The following is a 12232-nucleotide window of genomic DNA, read 5'->3' on the forward strand; positions in this document are numbered from 1 at the left end:
TTTATATTCTGCTTGTCCGTCCGAATTACCACAATCTAAATTGATGTCACAACTCTTTAGAATTTATTTCCATTATCAAGTAATGCTACGTATGTGAATATTTTGAGGATTATGTTTTGGTATTTTTGTGTCATTATGTTTTCAAAGCAAGTGTCTAAGTAGAGGTAATTGTGCCGGATTTTTGAGTTCTTGTTTTCAAACTTTTTTTAAGAGTGTATCTTTTATGTAATACTGAAGATGTGAGATTGTTTGATGAGTTTTGTTTTTTAAGTTTTGCTTTTGTGTGAGTGATTATGAGGATAAATGAGGAGTCAAACTCAAACCTAAACAATGGGAATGAAAAAGGAAGTATGATTGTTTAATGATGTGATCACCTTCAGCCAAATGTGGTAGAAAGAGAAGTGTGGTCATGCATGATACCGTGTAGTTGAGGACGATTGGTTTGGGACTTTGGGTAGTGAATCTATGTCTACTTTGTTTGGTAGGGACTGTGATGTAGAGGTTTCTATTGTATTGTATAATAGCTAGCTGTGTCGTCCATGTCGGTTCCTCAAGATGAACTGATCGAGGAGGGGTTACTTGTTAGGACAATCTTTCTGGAAATCTAGGGAGGATTGCAAAAGCGACCGTCTAGGCTGGAGCACATGTTGTGTTTCTTTTGCCACTGTAGTGAAACAGATGAATAAAGGTCATAGTCACATTTCTATGTTTGACATGCTATTAAGATACATTTTGATCTCTTACCCTAGTATGAGAAGACTATAGGGGAGGAAGAGATGTTAATCGCAATGTGCGAGTTGTGGAGGTATGGTAAGAGTAAATCTATAAGTCTACGTAAATACGTAATTTCGAAAACAAATACTTGTTACATAAGAAATGAATGTCTATACTCTATAGTCTAGACTATAGGGTAGATGGAACTTTGTTTCTCAAATCTTTTAGAGTTTAGGATGATAGATGATCGAGAATTGGGTTAGAACTAAGTTAGGAATGTCAGGAAAAAATGTAAACATATTGTTCTCTCGTTAGGCTAAAATTTCAAACTCTCTTATTTTCCAGCTTTCTTTTTGCTTAGATCTCCTTCTCCTAGGTGGTGATTCCTCATCTTTGTGGTGATTTTTCACCCTAAGTGGTGATAATTCTTTTCGTTTTGCCTTTGATTTCAGTCATTGAATATCAAATCTGTGTTCATCTCTTAGATCTAAAACTCTAGGATATACCCACAAATCCGTTCTTAAGATGATTTGCAGGCTTTTGTCTTCCTTTGTTGCTCAAGATCTTCAAACCACAAACAAAGCTCCTTCTTCTTCTCTACCTTGTCATGCCATGGAGGATTTCATATTCTTCTGCAACTACCTCTACAGATCTGAGTTTCTCGGCTGAGATCTTTTTTGGTTTGGTTGTGGGTGTTCCTCTATACGAGATTTTCTCGTAATCGGTCAATTGGAGAATGTATGGCGGCTCCGGCCGTATCCTCACCTCTGTAGACCACCTTGGTTCTCTATCCACGCTTGCGACTTTCGTTGGAGCTTCGGCGACAAGTCCTCACCGGCGGTTGCGAGATGGAGTTGAAGAAAAAGTCTTGTTTAGGGTTCGGATGTTTTAGGCTGCTTGGGTTTTTTACTTTGTAGGGTTTTTTATTGTAGTTTGATTTATGTTTCTTTTGTCTTAATTTCTTTAAGAATCAGACTATGAGTGACTTGTTTATGAGTCTGCCCAAGACTTTGTCTGGGCCTCCTATTTGTCTTTTTGGGCATTTACAAACATGTTTCACGACCAAAAAAAGAAAAAAAAAGTTAGGAATGAGTCTTCGATCAAAAATATAATTTGTCCTTGTCTTTGCGTTGTCTTTGTGCTGTCAATTTTGTTTTGTACAATTTGGTAAGTCATCACAAAAAGCTTTGCTGCCGCCCCAAAACCAGTCTGTTCTGAAACGTCATACTCGTGAAAAGCTGACTCCTTCAAATCCAATCAAATCACTTCTTCTGTTTGAGAACAACAGTCTCATTTCGTTACTTTGCATCATGAACATGCATTGGTGGAACCCAATACTTTATATAGCTTCTCAAACAAATAGTGCTCATTTACCCATTTGATTAACAGAAATTAATCTACATGAGCACCATATATTGTCATGGTTGAGTACTTGAATGAGTTGGATTTGTTTTGTTGTTTTTATTTGGCCGGCAATGTACAACATCACCAAGCTGGAATGAGACGACACATATGTGCGCTGTTGTTCTTGTTCTTTTCCTATGCCTAGATTAAAAAAAAAATAAAGTAAATCAAAGAACTCCAACTAATGACAGGAATGATAGTTGACTAGTAAGAGCAGATTATCTTCCAATGTGGAGGTGATTAGTTGTTTCTCGTTTGATTTACAATGAAGGTATATGCATGCTGCCGCAGTTGGATCTCTGGTAAACGGCTTATGAACGGCAAAACAAGCATTTTGTTACTATATCATGTGCAATATACAGATACAGATGACTCTGCAGCCCAGCAACTCTTGCACTTCAGAGGTCAATAACATCAGCTCAAAACTTGTATTTAACCATCGGCCATGGGAAAACTTCTTTCCGACCAGCATAGCCAAATATTGCCCCCAACAAAGGGGAATGGGGACCCGATTCAATAGCTCTAACTGACAAGTGACTGGTGAAGATTTTAACAGTGTCTAGATGTATCAACCTTAGGGAGAGCTAAGATAAATGCTACCTTCCAGCAGTCGCAGCAACTTTCTTAGTTTTCCAACCCAAGGCAGAAAGATCACCTTGTCTTAATTCCATGTGCGTGCCAAGCCTGAAAATAGAAAGACAATTAGCAAGAAACTTAAAAGGGTTGCAGATGCATGATCTCCTTGTACAACTTAAAGCAGCTTCAGATGTTAAAATACCAACCAGACTGAAACAGTGCAGGACTGTGAACACATAATTTTGAAATCTGTTATTTCACCCTAGTACTATACAGTTCCTATCAATGTGAATATAGATGATTACCCGAGGTTTGTTGGAAGTCTGAAACCGCCAATGCGTACACGTTTTAATGAGTGTATCTGGAACAAGAAGAAACAATACTAAGCAAGACAAGCAGAACCCAAAATGTTTCCATTAAAACATTTGGAATGGCTAGAGTATGAACTTTATTAATAAAACCACAGAGATATCTACATCATAACATGTACAAACTGTAACTCTCTGGTAGCTGGGCTATGATGAATTAAAACATTCAAAAAGATAAGTGAAATAGATATTAACAAAGAAGCATATGTCTTTTGCCCTAAATAGATTACAATCCTTTACAACAACAAAATTTCTTGAATATTGAAATAGATTTTTACACAAGCCAAACTTTAAAGGGTCATCAAGCTCCATTTTTCTTCATAATTGGATTGAACAAGGACAAAAATTGGTAGAAATGAACTGAACCAATCCAAAATTAATCTTTCATTGAACAAAACACTCCTATCAATAAACGAATCTAACCTCAAGTCCAGCCTTTTTAACAAGTTCTCGTACTTCATGGTTCCTCCCTTCATGAACCTGCATGAGTCCAATTTGACAAAATGAAGGCCATGCCAGAGGTGACATTGCATGCATTCATGTGTTCAATAGCTACTTCTGTCCACAATCCAGAAATGATACTATTTCCATAATAGTAATAAGAATTACAGTACATGTAGATGATATGAGAAACAAAAGTCACATGAGAGAGAGAGTCAGTACCACAATACGCAAACGGGATCTCGAAATTTCTGGCTGTTGTGGTAGTAACTCCACAGAATCTGGGGTACAATGGACACCATCAATGACTGTTCCCTCACTGATGGCTATCAGGCTTTTCTTACTAACAGAACCTTCTATTACGGCAATGTATCTACAGTTAGTGTGAAGGAAGAAGTCATCAGGATTCATATTCCATGAAAAGACTAGTACCCAATAACATATTAAAAAGGAAGAATAAACAGATGATAAGTACATTATAGCCTTCCAGGTACATTTTCCCAAAGTTTTGAATCAACTCCCTCAGTTTCTCACACGATTGTAACACATTCAACGTAAATTCACACACAAAAGAAAGTACGAAGGGAACAACAGAAAGATGTAGACTTACTCCTTTGTCAAGTTTGCTGAAGGATGTGATATACTTTGAGCAAAATCTCCTGAAAACATATAACATAAGATTTGACATAAGATATCTATTTATTCTATTCTATGCTATATCGACTCATTATAGGCAATGTACACTACCATCATTGGTCACAACAATCAACCCAGTAGTGGCAACATCAAGACGGCCAACTGTAAATAGTCGTGGTCTGGGTGTTCCTGGGTTTCTCTTATCCTGAAAATACAAACCTATAAGTCAAGTAACTAACAAAATGAATGCTATTAAAACATGATTCTAAATCAAAAAGCCTAAAAGTTATCCTTTAATTTCAAATTGCTTATATAGGATGTATGCACCAGAACACATATCTGATGAAAAACTACACAATATGCATGAAATTGTAAGCCTTAACATACCCAACTCTTTAAGTAATCATCAAACAGACTTAAAACAGATTTCTTCTCCCCAGCAGCGCAAATGTACCTATCATACTCAAACGCATCAATAACTCAAACACTTCCATAGCAAATATCAACAGCCTACAAACAAAACCAGCATTGCATACCCTTTTGGCTTGTTGAGGGCAAGATAAACCTTGGGAGGCAGTTTCTTCGGAAGCCGATTCCCATTGACATAAATAATATCCCTCCCAGGATCAACCGGAGTCTACAGACAAACCAAAAGTTACCACTATAGTAAAACTATATGTAGTCTCAACTTATCCCACTGTAGTAAACAGAAGCTTACCTGAGGAGTGTTGCATACAGAGCCATTCACAGTCACCTTCCCATCAAATATAAGCTGCTCACTGCTCCGTCGCGACGCCACTGAAACAAAACCAACCACTCAAATTTGAATTCAAATTCTCAATTTTGATTACCAAAAGACTAAGATTTGATTGTTGAGACAAACTCTCACCTCCTGCGGCCGCGAGGACCTTGCTGAGACGCTGCGACTCGCGGAAGTTCTCATTGTAAAACCTCCTCGCCGCCTTGGAATGCTTCGGCTCGGCGGTGAGCACCCGCTGCTTCTTCTGGGCGGTGTCTTTATTCTTCTTGGACTTGGTCTTGGTGTCGGCTTGGGCCATCTCGTGGAGGAGACGCGCGGGAGGGTGCGACTGGAGCTTGAGCTTGCCATCTTCGCCGCGGACGATCCAGGGGATGAAGAGCTGCTGGCCGGAGGAGGAGGAGGAGGCGGGGAGGGAGTTCGGGTCGGGTTTGGGCTTGGGCGCGGGCGCGAAGGTGATGTTGAATTCGAGAGAGGAGGAGCAGGTGAGGCGGGGGAGGGTGCGGAATGGTGTGAGGGAGAGGGAGCGTTTGAAGAAGAGTGAGGAAGGGAGTGAAGCTAGTGCTGCTACTGAAGCAGCCATTTCTGGTTTTCGAGGGGTTTTTGGTTTTGAGTTGAGGTTTTTTGGATATGATGCTGTTTTTCCAATATTTTTTATTTATTTCAGAAAACAAAAATAATTTTCTGCTTTTTTTTTGTTCTTTTAATTTTCGTTTCCATGGATCCACCTCTAATTCAGATATAAAACAAGGTTTGAGACATAGATGTTTGAAATCTCATTTTGTGATTTTTAAAAGAATCAATTTTATGTGTTCATTTACTCTTGTTCCATCTCGAAATTCTTTTGGTCATATAATATTAGTTTGCCGTAATTTTCTTATTTAAGAAGATTTAGGTTACTAATTCAGATGCTAGTCGAACTGAACCAATCTCATTTCTTCAGCCAACGCTCTTTACTTCTTCAGCTTAACACTAAGAAGATAGAGATAGAAATGGTCTAAGAGGTACAAGCATATTTAGGAGGAGTTAGAGCATATCCAACAGCTTTCTTATTTTCTCGATTTTCTCTATTTTAGAGAAGATTTCAGGTGTTTTGCTCCAACAGATTTCTTAAAATTTTCACTAAAATATGGAATCTGAGGAGAGAAACTCAAATTCCCTATATTTACAGCAAACTCTATAATTTTATAGAATGATTTGAGGAATGATCATGAAATCTCCAAAATAGAGAATCTGTTAGAGTTGGAGAGAAAAATTGGTTGAAGCATTGACTTTTGCATCTTCTTTATAGAGAAATTTTTAGGAAACTGCTGGAGATGGTCTTAGAGCTACAAATTGCTTAAGCCAATGATGTGGACCTCCAAAAGTTGCGAAGCAAAAACCATCAAACTAGTTGGGACTTGGAAGTACGAAAAGCCACCGCTGTAACTATCCTAGAATCAAACATTAAGCAATAACTGGAGATATGGATGAGAAAGCGTTGTGTACTCGTGAAGTAGAACAGCTCATGTGATCTTTTGGTACATCAACGTATCAAGCACAGTAATGTTCGTGATTGGTCTTCAAAACTCTAGGTATGTAGTCATGTAGTGTAATGCAGTGTTCTGATATAAGAACCAAAGAAACCACTTTATTTGATCCTTCTGGTTCACCATTACAACCCATAACTGAAAGACAAATAATATGGGATTTCTTTTCTTCTTTTCCCAACATTATAATCTTAGTTTGGAAAAACCCAATAGTACATCTTATTAGCACCAATTGCTAACACCAACTCAGGAGGAGAGATGATATTCTAGAATTATTTTGGTGAATGACCCTAAGTCTACAATACAAGCAAAAGTAAAATTTTTAAAGCTATTTGTAAACTATAACCAAATGCTGTGTGTGGCATACCGGCTCTTCTGCTCGGCTGAGTAACTTCAAGAAATGGGGAGAAAGAGGCAATTTTAAACTTCATTGCGCCATAATTAGTCGACAGATTGCTGTCAGTTGATGTATCCGCAAAAATTGAATTCACAAATCTAAAAGCAGAGACAAGTGGGAATGAGAATCATTGCACTAGGTTAATTTGAACCAAGAGAGATTAACTGTCAAAGAAACATTCTATGTACCTTACTACTCATTGTGTTTCCCATCATGAAACCGTGCATTTTTGGAAGATTTGAATGTTTCCAAGAATTTCCTGGCCGCTTCTAACTCTTGCTTCTGTCTTGAATTGTCCCAATTGTGTTCAGTTGCCAATATTTCAATTACGCGTGGCAATGCCCTGCCTGCCGCATCAGTATCAAGGAAAGCAAGCCGAGATCTCCGAGCAATGAAATCAATGGCTGATTCACAATACTCATTTCGTGCACAGTAAGCAACTTCCGCCTCTAGATAAGGATACCCATGCGCAAGTCGCTTCCCCAAGTTTTCATTCTAAATTTTAAAATATTAATCTATAAGTAAACATTAACATCAAAAGCACATGATAAATAATATATTGACTGCTACGAAGATTGTTGCCAGCAGCATATCACGATACATTCAACCACAAAATGAACCTTGGAGGAGCAAAGAATATCAAACCTGAGCAATGGCAGCAACCCGTTCAGCAAAAGTACCATACGCATGGGACAGATGCTTTGCTGCTGCAGTGTCCATTACTCCAGGAACAACTTTACCATGACTCCTCTTCATACGCGTATATTGCTGAGCAATAACGGTGAAAGATGCAGGGTCCCATCCATCTCCACCGACAATAGGTAGGTTTGAGGTTACACATCCACTTTGTGGGGTCAGCTTTCCCGACTTTATAGCTGCATTAACTGCATCTTCTGCCATGCTGAAAATTTTCTAGTCAGCAACATATTATGGCAGAAAGATAGGAATGCACATATAGAAAGTTACGAGAATGTCAAGGATAGAATTCATAGATTAAAATGTTGAGAAAAGGTCAATGTTCTTGAATCTCTCCCATGCCTCATGCAAGGTCTCTCCATCAAATTCACAAGGTGGTGGTTCCTATAGTCATCAATGGCAAGGAAGTCTTAGTAATGTTCAAAGAGGCTCTAGTGGTTCAAGTGTAACCCAAGGTCAAGGGACTTATTATGGTGCCTCTTAGATATTATTCAGTAATGCAGCAGCAAAAAGGGCAGGGCAAATAAAGAAACCTGCGCAATTAATTGATAGTGGTTGCCTAGACTAAAATGGAAACAAACCACCATAACTGAATGATCTAAGATTCACGAAGGAGAATTTGATAAACTGAATAATCTAAGTTTTAACTCATTAACCGAATAGGCTTACCCACGGTATGTAGTCCACTTCCCACCAGTGATTGTGACAAGTCCAGGATAATCTTCACATACAACGTGATCTCTAGAGATACTCTCGGTGTTTTTTGCAGATGGATCTGTTGCCAATGGGCGAATACCACTCCACGCAGAGAGAACATCAGTACGCCGTACCTATATTTTCCAAGCAAGACATTAGTTCCCACCAGCAGAAAAGGAAAAGAATGACAACCTAGAGTGAATCGCAGCACTAAATGTCTCTTAAATGCTTGGGTTCAGATATCAATTATCAACACAAGTAAGATCCTGCACAATGAGACACACATATATAACTTCAAAACCACATACCTTGACATTAAGGTAATCAGAAATGGCATCCAATATGAATTGAATCTCATCCTCATGTGGTTCAGGAAGCAGAGTAATCTCTGTGTTAGAATCTGTGGTGCCAGCAACTGTTCGTCCCAACCATGGCAGCATGAAGACAACACGTCCATCTTTAGTTTTAGGGACAATCAATCCCATACCCTCGGGAGAATAATAATCAGGAAGTATAATGTGCACACCACTGCTTGGACATATCATAGGTTTTACATCTTTATCAGTCAACTTCCTTACAGAATCACAAAACGGTCCAGCAGCATTGACAACAACTTTTGCATATGTCTCAAACTCTTCTCCTGGTAAGTTGAGAAACACAGTAAATCACAACATTCAAAATGAACTATTAAATCATCATTTATAGATTATAACTGTGTCCTTTGTTGACAATATCCATTTAGAAACACGAAGTAAGGTTATAGATATTCTAGCGCCTTCGTCATGGAGAAAAAATCAGACTTTTTGGGGGAGCTGGAGTGGGTAAAAGGGTACTCATTATGGAATCAATTCTATCAACATTGCCAAAGTTGTTCCATGAAGATTTCTATCAACAACATTGCCAATGTTGAATCAATTCTTTCACTCTCATTGTTATACAAACACAATCCAAGATAATCACTTAATATGTCACTTGTGAAAGTGTGAGCTCAATGTACCTGTCAAGTTGTCTCGGATTCTCGCACCGATTGTCCGATTGCTTTTCTTATCCTTCAGAAAACCAATCACTTCCGCATGATTAAGCACTGCTGCACCAGCCATAGCAGCAGTGCACGCCAATCCAACATTAAGACGAGAATCATTCATCTGCCCATCATAATACACCACAGTGCCCTTCAAGCTTTTATCTTTACCATTCCTTAACAGTGTAGGAAACAGCTCAACAGACTCCTGTGCAGAGTAATATCTCGACACATGTAGCAGGCGGAATCCTGCCACAAGATCATACATTTTCAACCCCGCCCAGTAATACACCACATCAAACCAACCAAAACATGGCGTCATGCACGGCAGAGCATGGCACAGGTGCGGCGCATTATCAATAACCTGTTTACGCTCCTCAAGCGCATGGAACACCAACTTCAGCTGGCCATAGTCTAGATTAAAAACAGCTTTCTCCAAATAGCGAACACCTAAATAAAACAACCAAATTAAGATAGAAGCCACTTCAAAACCAACAAGAGAGTAATACAAATCCCCATATTATTATCGAATTGCCTAAAGACAAACATCTCAATGTCAATGTAACTCATAAGCTCAAACTCCAGCATTATACGTATACGTATGTACAAGTCTGCAAATGCAACTACATGTATAATTATACAAACTTACTTACCTCCATGAAGAAGCTTGGTGGACCTGGACGAAGTTCCAGAAGAGAAGTCCTCCCTCTCAACAAGGCCAACTTTCAGCCCTCTGGTAGCAGCATCAAGCGCGACCCCAGCGCCGGTGGCACCGCCGCCGATAACAAGAATGTCGAGCGGGTTCCCGGCGCCGGCGCCGATCAAAGCCGACTCCTGTGCCGCCCTCGGCGGCACAGAGCCGTTCCGGTCGCTGATCCTCTGCCGAACCTCAGCGACCGGGTTTGCACCGCTGCTGTCCGCGGCCGTGACTGACGGTTGGATGAGGAAGGCGCCGCTGGCCGCGGCCGCAATCGCCGCCGCGGCTCCCAGACGCCGTAGGCGCGTGGCGGTGGCCATGAATTAGAGGGATAGAGAAAACAGAAAAGAGAGAGAAAGAGAGAGGTGGGAATGGTTTATTGGAAAAGGAAGAGAGTGAAAAAAGGAGGAAGGTTGCGTTGGGAATCGGTCTCACGGGGATTTGGATGGAAAGTTGGTTGTTAGTGAAAGAGAGAGATGATGATGATGTGTCCTGGTCTTCTGGGGGGGTGTTGGTCAAAGCGCGACGCTTTCGTCCTTTTCAACCGGGTCTGAAATGTGACGAAATCCTAGTATTTGCAGTGGGAGGTGATTTCTCAAAGGTGGTGGCTCGGGAAAGATTGCCACTTTTCAGTTTTCACGGAAGGGAGTCGTGAGATGGAAAGAAGCAAACATTCTTATGCTGGTACATTGTGCAGTATGTGCAAACTTAAGTTGTTTTTTTTTTTTTTTTTTTTTTTGAGCTTGTGTTACCTCACTCGAACAAAATTCTCACCATTTTTCTCCAGCTAAGAAGAGGAAAGTGGGATGACCAATTGGTTGGAAGAAGGTAAATAAGAGGAGCTTCGGTGTTAAGAGGATGTTAGCTTTAACTGAAGGTCCGGGTTCGAGCTCTTCATCAAGATATGATCTTGTCTTGGCTTAAGGTGGGCAAAATGAGGAGGTTGACTGTTAAGACATCTCAATCTGAATTGCATACATTAACTTATGATCAGGATCTATCTATAATACACATAAACACAATACAACGGAATTACAGAACCAGTAACCAGGGCTTTTCCTAGTTGCACTAGCACTAAGGTATTACCATAAGGACCAGCATCGAACGGGATACTATTGATGATTGTCATCCTCATCAGTAGGATACCAGAAGCAACACATTAGCAACAACGACACAACCTACAAACACATAAGCAGATAATATCTTCTATGATATACTACTTCTTCCTAACAAAATGTGATTGTTTAATCTCAATGAAAAACGTAGTTAGCACATAGACATTCTACTTATATATAGAGGCCTATAAACATTACTTGTGCCCTTCCAATAAAGAGTTCAAGTTTCACTTCATGTTTATCAAATACCAGTCTCAAGATTTATCTCAAACTCAATGTCAATCGGGTCAATCGACTAATAAGTCTTCAACTTATAATGAGAGGCATATACCTCATTAGATAACAGACAGAGTTTTACATATATGTTTCTACTTATTATACTCAAGTTAATCAAAAACTATTTCATTAAGACAAGGATAAATGTAGAGTCCAATATTGTTTTTCAACAATCTCCCACTTGAACCAAATTATCATTGTTTATAATATTTGAGCTGTTAAAAGTTTTTTTTTTTTTTTTAGTTAAAAGGGGTTTGGAACTCAGCCTAGCTGGGAGGCTCAGCCCCACGCCCGGTTTCATTTATTGAAATAAAATTTTCCATCGAGGGGGACATATAACCTGAACCCCGATGTACCAAAGAACTATTACAAAGATCCTCATAGAGAACATCCTGAATAATAGCAGGTGTCTCATCTAAAACTAAAATCATCATAGCTATTGCATCTAGCAAAGGTGGGCTAGTCTATTCGCCACACTATTTGCTTCACGACAAACATGTTGAAGCTGAAAAAAATTAAACGCACTCACATACCTTTGGCAATCCTCAATGATCCTTCCAATCATAGAGAAGTCTTCACCATCAGTCTGCATTGCTTGTACCAAGTTCATACAGTCACTTTCAACCTCAACATCTCGCCACCTTTGTTGAACACAAACCAACAAACCTGCTCTAAGGGCCTCAACTTCCATATGGATAGCAGACGCAGCATTTGGGAAAGGCCGGGCAAGAGACGCTACACATGCACCTTTATGGTCTCTGATCACTACTCCCACACCACCTCTACCCTCTTCATGCGCAAAACTTCCATCTATATTGACTCTAAGTCTTCCACTAGGAGGACACGTCCATTTTGACTTATTTTTCTTCCTCGTGCCCACACTACTTGATGACAATGCTTGTACTCCAG

At 39.6% G+C, this 12232-nt stretch overlaps 2 protein-coding genes across 2 annotated transcripts; both read right to left on the bottom strand.

Annotated features, from left to right (window-relative positions):
* Nucleotides 1-2433: 2433 nt before the first annotated feature.
* LOC101314807 (uncharacterized RNA pseudouridine synthase aq_1464-like) lies at nucleotides 2434-5479 on the bottom strand. Its single transcript, XM_004308722.1, has 10 exons — nucleotides 5029-5479; nucleotides 4858-4937; nucleotides 4676-4776; nucleotides 4527-4593; nucleotides 4251-4344; nucleotides 4114-4162; nucleotides 3726-3876; nucleotides 3486-3542; nucleotides 3000-3055; nucleotides 2434-2802 (listed from the first exon to the last, which is right to left on the bottom strand). The coding sequence occupies exons 1-10, from the start codon at nucleotides 5477-5479 to the stop codon at nucleotides 2715-2717; spliced, it is 1194 nt and encodes a 397-aa protein (XP_004308770.1). The 3' UTR covers nucleotides 2434-2714.
* A 1028-nt stretch (nucleotides 5480-6507) lies between these two features.
* Nucleotides 6508-10252, bottom strand: LOC101312287 (glycerol-3-phosphate dehydrogenase SDP6, mitochondrial-like). Its single transcript, XM_004307311.1, has 7 exons — nucleotides 9889-10252; nucleotides 9212-9685; nucleotides 8523-8854; nucleotides 8188-8348; nucleotides 7468-7723; nucleotides 7011-7317; nucleotides 6508-6920 (listed from the first exon to the last, which is right to left on the bottom strand). The coding sequence occupies exons 1-6, from the start codon at nucleotides 10250-10252 to the stop codon at nucleotides 7015-7017; spliced, it is 1890 nt and encodes a 629-aa protein (XP_004307359.1). The 3' UTR covers nucleotides 6508-6920; nucleotides 7011-7014.
* Between the last annotated feature and the right edge of the window lie 1980 nt (nucleotides 10253-12232).

This window comes from Fragaria vesca, linkage group LG7 (genome assembly GCF_000184155.1).
Source record: "Fragaria vesca subsp. vesca linkage group LG7, FraVesHawaii_1.0, whole genome shotgun sequence".
Lineage (NCBI taxonomy): Eukaryota > Viridiplantae > Streptophyta > Magnoliopsida > Rosales > Rosaceae > Fragaria > Fragaria vesca.